The sequence below is a fragment of the Berghia stephanieae genome, chromosome 4 (genome assembly GCF_034508935.2).
Source record: "Berghia stephanieae isolate SIO BIC M18660-M18661 chromosome 4, UCSD_Bste_1.3, whole genome shotgun sequence".
Classification (NCBI taxonomy): Eukaryota; Metazoa; Mollusca; class Gastropoda; order Nudibranchia; family Aeolidiidae; genus Berghia; species Berghia stephanieae.
This window is the reverse complement of record NC_088363.1, coordinates 67,041,074-67,059,993: the sequence shown is the minus strand read 5'-3', so window position 1 is coordinate 67,059,993 and position 18,920 is coordinate 67,041,074. Positions and strand designations below refer to the sequence as shown.

The 18,920-nt window shown below is 34.0% G+C and overlaps 2 protein-coding genes across 4 annotated transcripts in view; one reads left to right on the top strand and one right to left on the bottom strand.

Moving 5' to 3' along the window:
• LOC144971077 (L-aminoadipate-semialdehyde dehydrogenase-phosphopantetheinyl transferase-like) overlaps positions 1 to 2,714 on the top strand; it is a 16,965-nt gene extending 14,251 nt beyond the window's left edge. Inside the window, exon 5 of the mRNA XM_078911425.1 lies at positions 1,842 to 2,714. Within this exon, the coding sequence (XP_078767551.1) occupies positions 1,842 to 1,997 (156 nt within the window). The 3' untranslated portion in view covers positions 1,998 to 2,714. The remainder of the gene's footprint in view (positions 1 to 1,841) is intronic.
• Positions 2,715 to 8,518: 5,804 nt separating this feature from the next.
• The window catches only part of LOC144971076 (lysosome membrane protein 2-like), a 67,838-nt gene continuing 57,436 nt past the window's right edge, over positions 8,519 to 18,920 (bottom strand). For 2 of the 3 annotated variants that reach the window (XM_078911424.1, XM_078911423.1), the window contains exon 14: positions 11,925 to 12,263. In XM_078911424.1, the coding sequence (XP_078767550.1) occupies positions 12,204 to 12,263 (60 nt within the window). In that variant the 3' untranslated portion in view covers positions 11,925 to 12,203. Of the gene's footprint in view, positions 12,264 to 18,920 lie in introns of all 3 variants that reach the window. The other variant, XM_078911421.1, reaches the window with a different exon arrangement.

Genomic DNA, 18,920 nt, shown 5'->3' with positions numbered 1-18,920 from the left:
ATATACAGACAATACAATACACACAAACAAATCTTGTCTTATTGTCGTCTCGGGTTTGCTCCTCTGCAATCTTGTAACAGCGTCGCTCTGACTTTTCGTGAAGATGTATAGATATTTCTTCACTCTGAAACGATCACGGCCCAACAAATATCGAGAGCAACCGTGCTTCTCAAATTTGTTTTACGTACAAGACTTAGGAATATCCTCTTAGATCTGGATAGATATTTGACCGACTCCATTTTTAACGGACCTTTTTATTATCACACTCTTTTATGGACATATGTCGCTTTTTAATTCGTCACCGACCGACCGACCAGACTTTGATAATTTTATAACACAGTGTTTGGTCTCCTGTGCTAAATTTAGTTTATTCTGAACCGGCCTGTATAACACAATTTCGTCTTCTCTATTGGGCCATAATAATGGATTTGCTTTCTCTGTACTCTGATTTTATGTTTTTGGTCACCCGTTTACGGACTTACACAGTACAGTAGTAGCCTGCACTACTTGCTATTTTCCGGCCCCGAACGTATTTCACACAATCAACCCTGCAATGTGCGAAGAATAGCAAGTGACGTTTTGCGGCCTGCCATGGGATTTATAACCATGGTGAGTAGTATTCCTATGACGACTGAGAGGCGTTGTCAACACAAGATAGCATAGCAATAGGTTTGAAAAATAACAAATCATGGTCGCCTAAAGCTAATATCCCATTGAGACTTAAGCTCGTTCTACAGTAACGTGACAACCACAATGGTTACATGCTGGACTGGCGAATGTCACATCACAAGACATATATATAGACGTATTGAAGATGTGATTGGGGTAAATTGTTTAAAGATTGCACCATTCACTCATCTGGTTTATGACGCGAAAACTTTGTAAGCCATCAAAGTCAAAGCACAGAGTTATGTTATAAATTGTACAGGATAAGTTCGTCTATTTTGGCTAAATTTAAATGACTCCGTTACCACATTCACCAAAGACGCTTTTCTATCCATGATGATGATAATCATCAATTGCATTATCGTTGTCATTATTATTGATGTAGTAATATTGTAACCGGCTTTTCATTAAACCGCATTTTTGTGTAAGTCATTTTACCTTTTCTTCTTTTCGAATAAAATACAATATTAGCTGGATTCTAGCCCGCCGAATTCCAGCACGATCTGCAATATGGCACGTTGGAGATCGGTGACCGAATTTTATATATATATATATATATATATATATATATATATATATATTATATATATATATATATATATATATATATATATATATTACAATTCGTTATCTCCCAGGAGCATCAGATTTCGGCATGCTTTTTGGTTTCCCCAGAGAGCGTACTGGGATCTAGCAAGTACTGTTTGTAACACTACCATTAAAATGTTCTCCAATATAAATCATGAATGAAAGCCTGTGTGTACCGTCGATCAGAACTGAGTGGAATTGAATCTGTCATATTTGTTGAGTTGATAGCAAGGGAAATACGTTCATTTGAACCATGACTGGCGTACTCTGGAATGACGCGTGTTGAACAAATTATTGGCCAGTAAACTCGCCGTTCAAATATCGATCGATTTAAATGACCCTCACCTTGGCAAAATCTCTAAAAACCTGGTACCTCGCATGGTCTGAGGTTTGAGAGTTTTTGCTAAGGTGAGGGTCATTTAAATCGATCGATATTTGAACGAGTTTACTGGCCATTAAAAAAAAAATATTTAAAAAACCGTGTCTTTCAAGATTACTGCGGTTAACCGTTAAAGTATGAAGTATGTAACACAAATAATGTAATAGGCATGTTTTTTTTCTTCTGTATTTTGACATTTTCTCAACAGGGAAAATCCCGAGAGGAGCCCCGTGGTTTACCGTCTTTTGTCGTATTGAGTATCCAAGATTTATTGTCCCAGAGTGAGATCTTGGAAGGAACTACCCCTGATGACGTCTATTGGAAGACTTTTGATAAGCGACAAGAAGACCCGGAACACAGATAGCGACCAGTCCATTTTTCGCGAATTGTATGATTTATAAAAACCTGTTAAATCAAAATTTAAGGGACCGTGATGTCGTTTTCGGGTTTGGACATATTTTGGTTTTTAAACGTAAAGATTAACGAGATGAAAATCAAGCCCGAGTATCATACTGCTGTGCCCTCCAAACTCGGACAAGTTATCTTTCTCTTTCTGTCTCACACTGACAAGAAATATTAATTTATTCCATTTATCGATTGGTTGAGATAAGACATTTGCTGATCGCTCTCTCTCTCTCTCTCTCTCTCTCTCTCTCTCTCTCTCTCTCTCTCTCTCTCTCTCTCTCTTCAATGGCATAAATTTGCAATGGGAATGTGCCATAAACTTATTCTGCCGTACTCAAAAAAAAAAAAAAAAAAAAAGACAGGTCGTATTTAACTCATTCAATCCTATATATTTTTGCTACTTTAAAAAAATGGAAAAAATGTTTTTAAAATGAGCATGGATATAGATAGCTTTATTCAACTACCATTAACATGTAAAATCTAAAAACTTTAGCTTTGATACAACGCCTATAATTTGTCTCAGAAAAATGTAATAAATAGGCATGGGGTAAAAGTAACCCGGGTAAACTACGGGTATTGTCGGTGTTAGGGTTGAGTGAGTTAAAATGTTGGCCGGAGAACTCGTCCTTCAAACATCGATCGATTATAAAGCACCTCGTTTTGACAAAAAAAAAAACCTCTCAACCCTGGGACTTTTGGCCAACATTTGAAATACTTTGGTTTTTTTCCCAGAGTAGTACGGCAATATTGTTATACTAGATTCGGGGCTTGAATACGTAGTCGTGCAAACGATTAAGCCTATGACATCAAACAGGCAAATCATACTTTCATTTTCAAATTTTGATCATGGTTTCGCGATAGAATAGGGTTTGTAGAGTTTTTGGATTATCGAGTTTCTTAAGTAATATTTATTACCACATTTTTAAAAATGTTATTTTGAATTGCTTCTGGTTAATTATATTCTCTTTTCTTTTCTTTCTTTTTTTTTTCAAATTTTATTTTGAATGTAATGTTTTTTACTGTAACCTATTACCGATTTAAGTTTAAGGACTAATCTAAGTGATCTTATGGATATGAAATTGAGGGTCGTGAAGTTGCGCAATATTAACATTTATTGAACATGTGTTTGTGTGTGTGTGTGTGTGTGTGTTTGTGTGTGTGTGTACATGTGTGAATTGAGAGTGAATATGCCATATGTGAGTAGCTGATGAGCCTTCATGAGTACATGTATGTAAATATACATATATGTACTCGTATTTGTGTGTGTGTGTGTGTGTGTGTGAGAGAGAGAGAGAGAGAGAGAGAGAGAGAGAGAGAGAGAGAGAGAGAGAGAGAGAGAGAGAGAGAGAGGGAGTAGAGAGAGAGAGAGAGCCAATTGCATTTTTAAAAAAAAATCCAGAGTGATGCTTATCATTGACCTACAACCAGAGTAAATAAAGAAGATAAAAATCGCCACAAACAAGCCTTACTCTATTTAATATTGCAGATACAGGCAATTAATTAATGGTAATCTTTCAACTTCTTTAGTATTGCAAGTGGAAAATAATTGCTTTAGTCAGGAATATTAGAAGTAAGTTGATCCCAGAAGAAACCTGCAACTTATCCAAGCCTGGGATTGTTTTAAAGTCTAAGATGGTGACTCAGGAACCCCATCTATCTCTGCGGTTAAACAAGACAGAAAAGTTTTTTAAATTTCTTCAGAGGCGTAATCAAATGTGTCAAATAAGATTTTGTCTAGTAATCTCTTCTCCGAGAAGAACAGAGAGAGGGGAAAGCGATATGGGGAGATGGATAAGAAAGCAAGAGGTGACCTCCCTGGCCCAACATGGGAGGTCAAAAACCCGCATCCCTAGCAACCTACTCATGGGCCAAGCCCAAGGCTACCGAGAAATCTCGCTGAGAGCAATAATTTTCAGATTTTTAAAAAAGGGTTTTATGGCGCTTGCAACACATTAGGTCATTTTAGCACCAGTAAAAAAGGAAGAAAAAGGGATAGTCAAAATATTCCAGATTTACAATTAAAAGCACATGAGAAAAAAAAGTAAGACAAAGGGAGCGGATGTAGATTCCAAAAGCACACTACCAGTGTACTTAGTTTCAGATCACATGAAAGCCTCATCCAGACACAAGCGCAGGATCCAAGAGGAATACACTCAAATACTTATGAGCCATTATATATTCAAAACAAAAAACATACCAATACATAAACAGAGAATGATTTACAAGGGGAAAATAATCTCCCAAAACGATAATTATACATTTGACTGTTCCCCTCCCAGCCAAGGCCAAGACAAACCCTAGTAATCTCATTCTAAGACAACGACATAAATAATAATGTGAAATTGAATGTAAGCTTCAATTTAATTACAAGAACAGATCGAATGAACGTTTCTACATTCAATTTCACATTATTATTTATTTCTTCGAGCTTCGAGCAACAACATTTACATTCAAACCAAGACAGAAAGCCAGTTGTAAAACATAAAGGAGGATAGAAGAAGACAAGTGACCTCCCTGCCCACTGTGGGAGAACAAAAGACCCCACCCAGAGAGCAATATTTTCATATTGGTGTAAGAAGACCCCATCCAGAGAGCAATATTTTCATATTGGTGTAAGAAGACCCCATCCAGAGAGCAATATTTTCATATTGGTGTAAACAGGCCCCACCCAGAGAGCAATATTTTCATATTGGTATAAACAGGTCCCACCCAGAGAGCAATATTTTCATATTGGTGTAAACAGGCCCCACCCATATAGCAATATTTTCATATTGGTGTAAACAGGCCCCACCCAGAGAGAGTAATATTTTCATATTGGTGTAAACAGGCCCCACCCAGGGAGCAATATTTTCATATTGGTGTAAGAAGACCCCACCCAAAGAGCAATATTTTGATACTGGTGTAAACAGACATGAACACATAGGTAGAGTGCAAAGGAATAAGTTGTAAGAAATTTTTTTAATCTTCCACACAAGGGAGTTTCCCTCTTGGTGAAGAACCTAATTAAGACTGGGGTAAAACGTACTGTTGTCTTGCAGGAGTCGGATGTTAATAATATCCTACAGATGTAGGGTCTAGAGATTACATTTTTAAACGTAAAATGACAACAGTCAATTGTTTTCTTGTTTTGTTTTTTTATTGATCAGTTTACAAAAATGAGATTGCCAAGAAATTGGAACATGAACAAGAGAAATAAATAGATCAATCAAAACAAAAATGAAAAAGCAATGAATAAATAAAATACAATTTGTATATTAATAATATTAGAATCACTTGCCCAACTGCATCCTTGAGGATTTATCACTTCACTACAGCTTTTTATTTAAATTATATAACGACACGGACACATGTAGGCAATCCGAATGCAAAAAAATATTGTTAAAAGGCATGCCCAAATATTCCGTAGAAAAATGCACAAACCACAGCCATGTGACCCGAGTGCAGACACAAGCAAGCCCTGAGCAAAGCTGCCATATTTATTTTTTTGCTATCGATGGGCATACAAGTAATGGTAGAAATGAGTTTTAGTTCTGTTCGTATACCTGAGGTATAGCCCAGCCATGAAGATATGGATGGCAGGGATGTATACAACCCAAGATCAAACCAAGTATCTTGTGTTTGAGTATCAGTATCATTCATTGAGTCATCTATATCATTTCATGGTCGGTTCATAAACATTGAAGGTGTAATGCCTCACCAGAATAAATCAAAGTCATCTTTTACTTTCTGTGCCTTAACCTTCTTTTGTCATTGATCTAAGTGTGCTATTTACTTTACCTCTTCTGTAAGCGTGCTTGGTCCCATGAAGAATTATCTCAAACCTAATGGCAACAATGCTGATTTATTTATTATTATTAATAATAATAACAAATCACTTGAATAGCGCGCAAATTCCATGAATTCAGGCTCTAAGGCGCTTTACAATAAAACACGAACTCACAGAGGTAAAATAAAAACTACAGCACTGAAAGCTTATTATTGATTGAAGAAGGCCATTTTTAAGCTTTTGAGACATTTGATGTCTTGACTTTAAATCAACAAAATTATCTAAATTCAAAGTAACTCTCTTAAAATGATAACAGGAGAATTTCAAGAAGTGAAAATTTCAGGCTGGTATAAAAGAAAAAAAAATAGACAGTTGAAAAATTATCTTAATAATACGTTGTTGACTGTATAGGGAAGCTTGTTGAAATATTAGGGCTTCTAATTCCGTTATAAAACGGTGATCTCAATTTTGGCTGCAGTGAGGGCAAGTGACTCTCAACAGTTTCAAGACAAAGCAAGTTCATAATCAATCTTTCACTATAACAATATGAAATGTGCTCCAATAAAATTCACCATTCACACCGGTGACCATTAAAGCATTCCTCATAACATTATAAAATGGAATTTTTTCTCTCTCAATGTTACAAAATCAAAATTGTGAATGAAAAATGGAATCATCTTGTTCTTTTAAATAAACAGATAGGGTCATTAATAAAAATATCTCGTTGAGAATATGATCCATTCCATTTATCTAATTTTGTATACATATTTAACCATCTCGGGGAACATTGAATAATTAATGGGTTGCAATTTTTAGTTACTTTTGATGAGGCATGATATGTTGATTAAAATTGTGTAACCACATTTGGGTCAATAAAGTGCTGGGAAAAGAAAGTAAGGCATCCAGCAAAGAGAGAACAGAGGTAGGCTCTACTGTACCTACTCTTAGGCAAAGATCAGCATCTCAACTGGATATTGTTTGTTTTTAGAGGTTTTGCAGTGCTTGCAATACTTATAGGTCATTTTAGCAGAAGATGATAAGTTGTAGATCTGACATTAAAATATATTATATGTCTTTGTTTTTAGAGATTTTACAGCACTTGCAACACAAAGCATCAAGAAAAGTAAGATGACAGGCTTAGATAAAAGGGGAAACAGAATAGACGATAGAAGAAATGCATCACCATAATGACATAAGACATATAATCCAAAGATGATTTGACGAGAAAAAAACAAATCATCCCTCAAAAAAAAACAAAAAAAAACAACATAACAATGGCCATACCCCAATGACATACTGTTATTCCCAACCCATGATTTTATATCACCCTTTGTGCACAAAAGTACTCAATCCATCTAGATAGCAAGCGACCCCGATAGTTTTATCCCACAATGCCCTATATAGGAGATGGTCACTTTTGATTCACTTTCAGCATTGAAAAAATAAAAATATACTTGAAAAAAGAATAAATATTTTCATCCAACTCAGCACAGACAGTTACAGAGTGTATAGTGTTGCAGTTACAGAGTGTATAGTGTTGCAGTTACGGAGTGTATAGTGTTGCCTCAGCATATGTAAATGTTGCTGCTCGAAGAAATAAATAACAATGTGAAATTGAATATAAGCTCCAATTTAATTACAAAAACAGATAGAATGGACGTTACAATCATCTGATTCATCTGTGGTGTTTCATTCATCTTGTTTGTTGATAAAGGGGAATCCAGAAACGTCCATTCTATATGTTTTCGTAATAAAATTGAATTTTACATTCAATTTCACATTGTTATTTATGCCTCAGCATATGAACTCTTGCTTACACGAAACAGCAAATTTTGTTTGTTTGTTGCTTTAGGTCTCTTCCAACACAATTGAGGTTATATGAGAGACCGCTGAAACAAAAAAAACAAGCAATCTAACAAAAATAGTACAAATGTAAATCAAAATCATAACCTAAAGATATCATAAGCTAAATTATAAATAACCAAGAACAAACAGGCAGAAGATTTACAGGAAAAAAAATATCCCCTGTCAAAAATACAATCACAAACCAAAGAAGCAGGATAGGCTAGTAAAGAGAAGAAACGACATCACTATCGGATCGTACACCCATGCGAACATCATAGGTATATGATTCAAGGGTGATGCTCCTATCCAACCACCCACCGAAACAGCAAAGTTTGTGTTATTTTGACAGAGGCATGCATAGGCAAATAAAGCTGCTTCACATGAACATATTGAGACAGGAAGGTTTGATATTGATATCAACATATTTATTTAATCAATGAGGGCAATTATCAATATCAATATGCTGAATTTGTAATGACGTTGTTAATTATTGATAATGTATTTTTTTTTTTTTAAGTGATGTCTGCTTTCAATGGGTTTTTTTGGGTTTTTTTGGCCTTAACTGCACTTTCAAAATCATTTCAGCCCCTTTCAAAACGAAAACAGTAGAATAGTCAAAAGACAGATCAAGCATCTAAGAAAAAAAAGTAAGGCAAAGGTAACAAGGTCGATCAGAAGTAGATCCAAGAACAATCTATTTTGTAGCTAGCCTGAACCCATTGATAAGTCCCACCCTGCCAGTGCCACAAGATTTTTCCAACAGGGCTATATTCACAGTGGTACGTAAGAAATATTATTTCAAATAATCTAATGACAAAATTTGACATTAGTCAGATGAATATATAGCATATACATATAGATATAAATAATTTTTTTTTTTAAATTCTTGGTGATAGACAATACTTTTTCCCATGCTAATCATCTCTCCATTACATATTTGAAAAGAAATAGTTTGAGGATAGATGATGTTTGTTTGTTTTTAAGGGTTTTACGGCACTTGCAACACATTTAGGTCATATCAGCGCAAGTAAAAAGGAAGAAAATGGAATAGTAAAAAGTTCTAGAATTACAATTAAAGCACCCAAGAACAAACAAGACAAAGGGGAATTGGTTCAAATAGGGAACAGATGTAGATTCTAAGAGCACACTATCAGTGTACTTAGTTTGAGATCACTAAATGTCTCATCCAGACACAAACACAGGTCCCTGCCAAGAGGAACACACTCAATTGTTTACAAATCATCATCCGTAAAAGGAAAAACAATATAGTGCATAACAGTGAGATGATTTACAAGGAAAAAAGATATATCTCCCAAAGCTAACTATTCATTTGACTGTTTCCCTCCCAGGCAGGGTATCCGGCCAGAGCCAAGACAAAACCAAGTTGGAAAACAGATAAAGGAGGGTAGAAGACAAAGCATGTACCTCCCTGCTCACTATGGGAGGTCAGGAACCCCAAAAGGATAGATGATATAGGGTGGTAGAACAGAAAAGAATATAGGGTGGTACAGGAGAAATCAAGGCCATAGACCAGCAAAGAAAAAGATGAACCAAAGCTTCTTCCATTCTTTTTTGTTTGTTATTTCTTTATAACATTTTGTTCTTGGACACTTAAAATTTTACACATGATTATGCAGAAATAAATTGTAACCAATATTTCATTTAAGGCACTGTGAATTGAAATAAAACTTTTTTATAAGGATCCCTGAGGCCAATTAAACATATAAAACTCAATGAAACTCGCTGTCAATGTTAAACAATTTTATGGAGTAACCATACAGCTTTTTATGATAAGACAAAGTATTTCATAAAAAAAAAAAAACAATACACACACATACACCAAACTTAGCATATCATTAAAATTGAGATATTCAGATCAGAAACATCAGTGTGCAGCTCAGGTTTAAGTTAAGTTTTGCCTCAAACACTAGTCAGAGCAATCCTTGAAAAAATCATATCCAAATGTACTGAGGATTTTCATGTATGTGTAGATAACTTTCAGACTTTGCAAACTTTAAAATAATTTGGATAATTTCATATTTCTTCATGTCCAATAGGATGATTATAGAGAATAAAGATTTTGCGGGTATGGGGGCTCGAACCCTCGACCATACTGTTATGACAACTAAAAAAAAAGTGGTATCAAACATCCTGCCTATCTTGAACCGCTCTCCCGACTTCTCGAGGTCATTGGTTCTAAATGGGTTTTAAACACACAAGGTATTAATCAGGCTGCCAAAAAAGAGTGAGAGATAATAGAGAATTCGTTTATAAAAAATTATCCTTACTTGCAGTTCTAACAGTTAACAGTACCATGGCACTTTTGCTCCTCAGATGATCGAAGTATGGCCTTTATTTCGAAATATAAACGGTTGTAGTTAAGAGCAAAAGCAGTCCAGCTATTATATTCATTTTGGACATCACTGTACAAATCGCACTTACATGAGTAAAACCCTGTCTATAGATCAGTTGTCTGAAACAATTCATTTGCTAGCTCTCTCTTGAATTCTTTCCATTGGTACTTTTATCTACATTCATACAAATTTGTATCTCAATATATAAACAACAGAAAGAGATTATCTACATTATGGTAATGCTGAGGAGAGGAACCGATACCCTGAGAGAAACGTTTATAAACGTAATGCCATTAAAGAAATATGCAACATAACTATTAAAATAAATAATATTTATTGCGATATTAAAGCTGCACTAATGTTGTAAATGTCTAAAGCTTAATGCAATTATAAATAAAGCACTCATGTTGTCAATTTCAATAGAAAAATCAGTCTTAAGATATATCACTGGAAATTCAAAAGCATAAACATTTTAAAAACTGTATAAGTTGATTGTAAAACAAGGACAAATAACAGTTTTAATATACTAACTACGTGACTTTTAAAGTTGTAGTAATTTCAAAAGTATAGGTTACATTGATGATACACAATACAAATACAGAAGAAATAAAACACATATTTCAACATAGCTGGCACGTTTTTTTTGATAATTAACATTGATAATAATGGCAACAAAAATAAAACAATAAGATCACATTTGCTTGTGTTCAGATTGCAAGTCTCCTTATACAAATGAAACTATGTAAACATCACAATTACAGAAACAATGATTAAATAAATAATCAGTAATGATAATAACCAGAGAAGTAAAGAAAAGAGTCATCCCTGTTTGCCAAATTAATGAAGCAATTATTTCAAATCTAAAAAGACACACTATATAAAAAAGAACGGTAATAAAAAATAATATTAAAAAGTTAATAGAAATAACAATAATAATAATAATAATAATAATAATAATAATAATAATAATAATAATAAAAAGTTAAAAGGATGTAAAAAAATGTGCAGAACTGTCTTAACTATTGATAAATAAAAGGAAAAATCTCTGCAAAATTTAATGCTCTAAATGCGTTCATATACTTGGGAAATAATTGCATACCATTAATAAAACACAAGATTGTAAATGTTGATAAAGGAGAATCACTATATATTATGATAAATAATAAATAGAACAGATCATTCGTAAAGGATTCTAATGAGAAAAATAATCTCTGATAGAAAATAATATTTTCCCTCCTCTTTTCAAGAAGAAATCAAGAACAAACCGAAGAAACTTTATATTATAAATATCATAATAATTGATAAATAGATGTATTTTGCCTTTTAAAAAGTAAATTCATGTTCATAAATATATTCTTGAACTTGAGAAACATTAAATACTAAATCAGTAAACTAATGTGCACAGGAGAATTTGTAAATATGACGATAAATCATAGATCAGATCAATTGGATAAAGAGAAAGCATTTTTACCGGAGGAAAAATAATAAAAGCATGAGGTCGAAAAAAAAATAACAGAAAAATTATGGAATTGTATTGTAAAGGTTTCGTATTGATACAAAACGGTTATTCACTTTTTATATTGCATCATTTAGGAGCTGTATGTTTTTGTTGTTTTTAAGTGTTTTAAGGCGCTTGCAACACATTTAGGTTATATCAGGGCCAGTAAAAAGGAAGAAAATGGGATAGTAAAAAGTTCTAGAATTACAATTAAAGCACCAAAGAAAAAGTAAGACATAGGGGAACTGGGAACAAATAGGGATCAGACATAGATTCCGCCAATGTACATAGTTTGAGATCACCTATAAGTCTCATCCGGACACAAGCACAAAATCCAACAAAGAGGAATACACTCAAATGTTTACATTATAGATTCAAATTAACATATAATAATGCATAACAGAGAGATGATTTACATTTGACTGTTTCCCTCCCAGCCAGGGTATCCGGCCAGGGCCAGGACAAAACCAAGTAATCTCATTCCAAGACAAAGACAGAAAGCATGTTGGAAAACAGATAGAGAAGGATAGAAGACACAGTTATTACCTCCCTGCCCACTATGGGAGTCATTTAGGAACATTTCCCCAATTCAACACTGGTGAAGAAAAAGTAAGCTTGAGTAAAGTCAGCAATTTCAGCGTTTCAGCGTAAATAAATTGACAAGACTTGCATAAAGGTTTCCTTAGGTCCAATTCCATTCCTTTAAGTGATCACTAAATCACTCTCATCAGAGTTGACTCCAAATCGTTGGTACTTGACAGTCTGTGAAGAAAAAAAAGTCAATAGTTACAAGTCAAAGTGAATACTCGGCTGCCAGCCTGTTTATTTTTTAAATAATAAAAAAAAAATATTTTCAAGGGTTTTTATTGAGCTTGCGATGCATTTAGGTAATATTACCATGGCACCAGTATAAAGGAAGATAATGGGATTGTCAAAAAAAATGCTACATTTAATACATGAATAACAGCCAAGAAAAAAGCAAGACAAAGGTTTTTTTGTCTTGTTTTTGAGGCTCTTACGGTGCTTGCAACACATTAAGGTCATATCAGCGCCAGTAAAAAGGAAGAAAATGGGATGGTAAAAAGTTCAAGAATAACAATTAAGGCACCCAAGAAAAAGTAAGACAAAGGGTAATTGATTAAAATAGGAAACAGATGTAATTCCAAGAGCACACAATCAGTGTACTTAGTTTGAGATCACCTAAAACTAAAAGTCTCATCCAGACACAAGCACAGGTCCCCACTAAGAGGAATACACTCAAATGTTTACAAATTATTATCATTATTATTATATATATATATATATATATATATATATATATATATATATATATATATATATATATATATATATATATATATATAACAAAAATTAATACAATGCATAACAGAGAGATGAGTTACAAGACAAAAAATCTCATCTCCCAAAGCTCTAACTAAACATTTGACTGTTTCCCTCCCAGCCAGGGTATCCGGCCAGAGCCAAGACAAAGACAGAAAGCATGTTGGAAAACAGATATAGGGGAATAGAAGACACAATAAGTACCTCCCTGCCCACTATGGGAAGGCCAGGAACCCCACCCAACAAGACAAAGGGAACTGGTTCAAATAGGGAACAAAAGTAGACTTCAAGAGCATATTATCAGTGTATTTAGTTTGAGATCATCTAAATTCTCATACAGACACAAACACAGGATCCCACTAAGAGGACTATACTCAAATGTTTATAAAATATATTTTTGAAGAAAAAACAAACTGTAACAGAAACATAAGAAAGATGATTTACAGGAAAAGAAACACCACCTCCTAAAACTAACACTATTCATTTGACTGTCTCCCCTAAGCCAATGATTCATTTCAGAGCCAGGATAAAACTGAGTAATCCCAAAACAAAGACAGAAAGCAACCTGGAAAAGAAAACGCCACCATGGGATGTCAAAATACCCCACTCAGAAGCTTCTAGAAGCTGTGGACAGGATTAAGTAATAAACAAAATATGAACATGACAGCTTCAAAAAAGAGAATGGAAACATTTAGTATTGTGCTCTTTGTTGAAGCAATGGACATTTATATTCATATAACACTTTGACGAGGAAATTGTATGAAAGACTCTTAACGGAAATATGATATTCGAAGAAGAAGAAATTATCAAAAGATTGGGAACACCTATTTCAGGACAACAGAAATGAAAAGCTGATGCACACATATAAGAAGGGACCAGATATAATAATGAAATTTGAAAAGAGATCAGCCCTGGCAATAATGAAAGAAGGAAAGGCAGCAGGCATTGATGGCATTAATACAGAAATGTTAAAACGGCTAGGAGAACTTGGCATCGACACTCTCACAGGGCTGTGTAACATGATTTACAAAAGCACCCATATACCAGAAGAATTAAGAACATCAGTATTTATACTCCTTCCAAAGAAAGCAAATGCAGTAGAATTTTCCAACTACAGAACAATAAGTCTGATGTGCCACGTATTGAAACTGCTTCTAAATATCATACTGAGAAGAATAAAGGATAAAATAAATGCTGAAGTCAGTGAAGAGAAAGCAGGATTTAGAACCAATAACGGAACCAGAGAAGCAATTTTCAACCTCAAAATCTTGATTGAGAGACACCTGTAAGTCCAAAAAGAAGTGTACGCATATTTTATTGATTACTCCAAGGATTTGACAGTGTAAACCACAAAAAGCTGATTAGCACTTTAAGAAAAATAGATATAAATGACAATGACACTGTCATTAGAGCAAATCTGTACTGGACCCAAAATACCAAAATAAGAAGTGGGAATATAATATCTGACCCTGTGGAAATCAAGCGGGGTGTCCGACAAGGTTGTGTCCTCTCACTGTGCCTTTTCAACTTATATACAGAATTTTTATATAGAGAAATAGAATTGATGCACGGCGTAGTTGTGAATGGAAGAAACATCAATAACTTGAGATATGCAGACGATACAGAACTACTGGCAACAAACAAAGACCTGCAGAAACTAGTAGATGAGACCAACAAAATAAGTAATAATTATGGACTGAAAATTAATAACAGAAAACTAAAATAATGGTATCCACACGAGCAGAAGATAAACAGACGGAAAAGCAAAAGTACAGGCGTATACGGCCAGTACATCCCAGAAGATGGCAGATCTATTGCAGAGGTCAAAAGAAGGATCAACATTGCCAAAACAAACTTCATGAAAATGAGAAAAATCCTCACTAACTTAAAACTATCAACAAAAACAAAAGTGCATATGGCTAAATGTTACATATGGCCCACATTCCTGTATGCCTATGAAACACGGACCATAACAAAGGAGATAGAAAGAAAAATTGATGCCTTTGAGATGTGGGTGGGTTACCGTAGAATTCTGAGAGTACTATGGGCCAGAAAGAAATCAAACATTCATGTTCTTATTGATGCAGGCCAAAGGTCTAGAAAACTATTGGCAGAAGTTAAAATGAGAAAACTGAACTATTAGGGACAAGTTCGGAGACACAACACCATCCAAAAATCAGTGCCAGAGGTTTGGTTTGTTTTTAAGGGTTTTACGGCATTTGCAACACATTAAGGTCATATCAGCGCCAGTAAAAAGGAAGATAATGGGATAGTAAAAAGTTCTAGAATTACAATGAAAGCACCCAAGAAAAGGTAAGACAAAGGGAAATTGTTTCAAAGAGGGAACAGATGTAGATTCCAAGAGAACACCATCAAAGTACTTAGTTTGAGATAACCAAATGTCTCATCCAGACACAAGCACAGGTCTCCACTAAGAACACACTCAAATGTTTACATTTTACAGTCAAAATAACAATTATAACAATACATAACAGAGAGATGATTTACAAGGAAAAAAATATCATCTCCCAAAACAATAACTATACATTTGACTGTCTCCCTCCCAGCAAAGGACTCCAGCCAGGACCAGGACAAAACCAAGTAATCTCATTCCAAGACAAAGACAGAAAGCTAGTTGGAAAACAGATATAGGGGGATAGCAGACGCAGTATGTAAGGTAAGGTAACACTTTTTATATCACCATAACAAAGCTTTATAAAATAATGAAATAATAATAATAGTTCGTGACAACGCTTCCATTTTTGTTATCAATATCAAACAAGGCACTCAGATCAAAATTCGATTTGATACAGGTAAGTTAATTTATCTTTACATTTCCATTTCATATTTTTAGAGAGAACAACAGAAAGAGAGAGAGAGAAAGATGTTTGCTTTGATTTTAAGGGTATTACAGTGCTGGTGACACATTGAGGTAATTTCAGCACCAGTAAAAGGGAAGACAATGGGATGATAAAAAAATTCTAGAATTACATATAAATGCATCCTAGAAAAAGTAAGACAAAGAAGCTTGGTTCAAATAGGGAAGAGATGCAGATTCCAAGAGCACACTATCAGTGTACTTAGTTTGAGATCACCTTAAAGTCTAATCCAGACACCAGCACAGGGTCCCACTGAGAGGAATATACTCAAATGTTTATAGAATATATCCAAATCAGACATAACTAACAATTCATAACATAGAAAAAAATCCTCTCCCAAAACTAATATTAAACATTTGACAGTTTCCCTCCCAGCTAAGGACCCAATCAAGGGCCAGGACAAGACTAAGCAATCCCATTCCGAGACAAAGACAGAAAGCGACTTTGAAAACAGATGTAAGGGGATAGAAAACACACCAAGTGACCTCATGCCCACCATGGGAGGTCATAGGTCCCCATCCAGAGAGAGAGAGAGAGCGAGAGAAGAGAGAGAGAGAGAGAGAGAGAGAAAGAGAGAGATGAGAGGAGAGAAAGATAGAAATAGGGTATGAATGATTGTTCATTTGTAAATTAATCAAAATGAAATCATGGCTTGAGAAAACAAATAACTGTGTGCTTTCAAATCTTACATATAGAATTAGATAATCTATTTAAAAGATATTACTTCCTTGGCAGATTGTATCAATTATTATCAAAGCAATTCACTTTAACTGCTCGAAAACAATAAAAATTTAATAATAATCCAGTTCCATTATTTTCATGTTACTGTTGCTCTCATATAAGATTTATTAACAACCATAACTTGAAGACTTGCTAATATCTCATTGCAGTTGAAATTGAAATAAAAACAAGATTAAATCTTTAAACAAATACAATGCAGACGAACAGCAGAATTTTCGCTCTGTCTTAAAAAAGGGTAGTATGAGGTCCACAAAATTTTATACATATTTTGAGACTATCTATTGTAACCATACCTGCCTACTTGAACATTTCAAAATCAATAACCAACACACAATTCATCAGTAATAAATGGTCAAATTTCAGTAATACTAAACGTAGGTGATGTCACACAACGCCTGCCAGCAATGCAGCTGTGCCGAGAGGGCATAGAGGTTTTATTTAGGCATGCTGTGGTATGCAGAATCTTCAAAATTGAAGTTACAGACTTAAAAGGAAGAAGACGATGTGGATGATATTTTTGCAGTTGTTGACAGCTACCATTACAAGTTAGCGATTGACTTAGCTAGAACGGACTTGGAACTGAAAGATAGCATTTATAATTTATAACTTTTAATGAATTTTTTCTTCTTATAGCACTGCAGTAACATAAGAAAAAAAAAGTGAAATCAAAATCCGTAATATTTTTACAATTACGTAAGTCCATAAAAGCCACCAAATTACTGTAACAATTATAGATTATTCATAAAAGTAGACAGGTATGTAAAACTCATGCAAAGAATATAATGTTTAAAAAGGTCTGACAATACTAACTGTTCTATAAATATCCTGTTTTAAGCAATAGCATTTGTGGTTGCAAAATGCTCAACTCTGGAAAACCCAATGTTGCAGGAGATTTTTAAAAACTACAGACAATATAACAATCCAATGGAAATGAACAGTTTCGCCACATGTCAAAATAAAGCATTGTCATTGGATAGTTTTAACCAAATTTTATAGACATAGTGCATTATTGTTTGATGAGTGATTTTGGTCTAAAATTAGAGAACCACGTATCCTTGGCCTGGACTTGACTGGTTTGCAACCAAAGCCCTCCATACATTAAACATTTCTTTTCTTCATATTTGATCATGGCCACTATCTTCATATCTTTACAATTTTTAATTACAAGCAAGTGACGTATTTTACCTTTTATGACTTAACTCTTTTTAAAAAAATTCTAACTCTAATCAGCTTTTCGTTGTCATAATTCATCACCAATATGTGTAAAAATGATAAAGTATGTGATTATACCTGCCGATTTTCAAATGAAAAAAAATTCATCACCTCAAATATACGTAAAACGATTTAATAATCCTTCTTTCTCAGGATAGTGTTCGTCTACTCACAGAATAAACAACAACAACAAAAAATCAGGCTTTTTGCAATATGCAAGTAATTGTAATGCAGTAACATTTATAGAAAGAGCAAAAGCTCTTATCAAACTGCAATCCAATCAGTTGCAGACATCTAAATCGTATAAATATTCATTTTAACAAAATACATATATATCTTTTTAAAATTTAATCTATGTTCCATTCTATGAACCTAAAAGATATGGAGATATATATCCAAATGAATGATGATCATATCTTAGTCATTACAATTCTGATTTCCTATCTCGTGAACCTAACCTTCCATCCATGTAAATTCAGATGGCCATCAACAGGAAAGATATTGTCGTGTTAGTGAAATCATGTTAAATTTGCACTTCACACTATTATTTCAATAAATCAAATTATCCCAAAACCCATCTCGAATAATTGTCAAAATTTGGAAAATTTAACATCAAACTTTATTCTTATCACACACATGTTTTATTCAAACAAATGCTGCCTGCGGAAGGTTATGGCGTTTAACCCTCTCCTTACCACCTATTGAAAAATCGTCACTTTGTTACGATGCAGATGTAACCGTCACTTTTCTTATCTAGATTTCATTTCTTTTTGCTATAGCTATAAAAACATGACATTCTGTGATAGAGCTTATATTGTCGAACAATTTAGAATGTGCTTGTTGCTTTTCTGTTTGAGTAAGAATTGTCTGTTTTTGTGTTGAGAAGGTGTGAAGTTTTGGGGAAAATTCTGAAAATGGCTGGTAAGGAGAGGGTTAATTCAAGTACAACTTCCAAAAAAAAAAATCCTTTTTAGCATTTACATTTTGAGTTTGATTTTAGCTTTTTCTGAAAAGAGCACATAGACACAGGAAGTCAACAGAAGACAATTAATATGGCTGAATAAAAGTTCACCCTGCCACATATTCATAACTGTCTTTATTTTTATGTTACTAAATTTTAGTACTGACTTTTATCATACTACTTAGATACATGTTAAATTTGTATCTTATTATATCAAGTTATGATTGAAAAACCACAGTACTTGATATGATAAAAAAGTGTTAATGTAAGAAAGGGTTATCATTA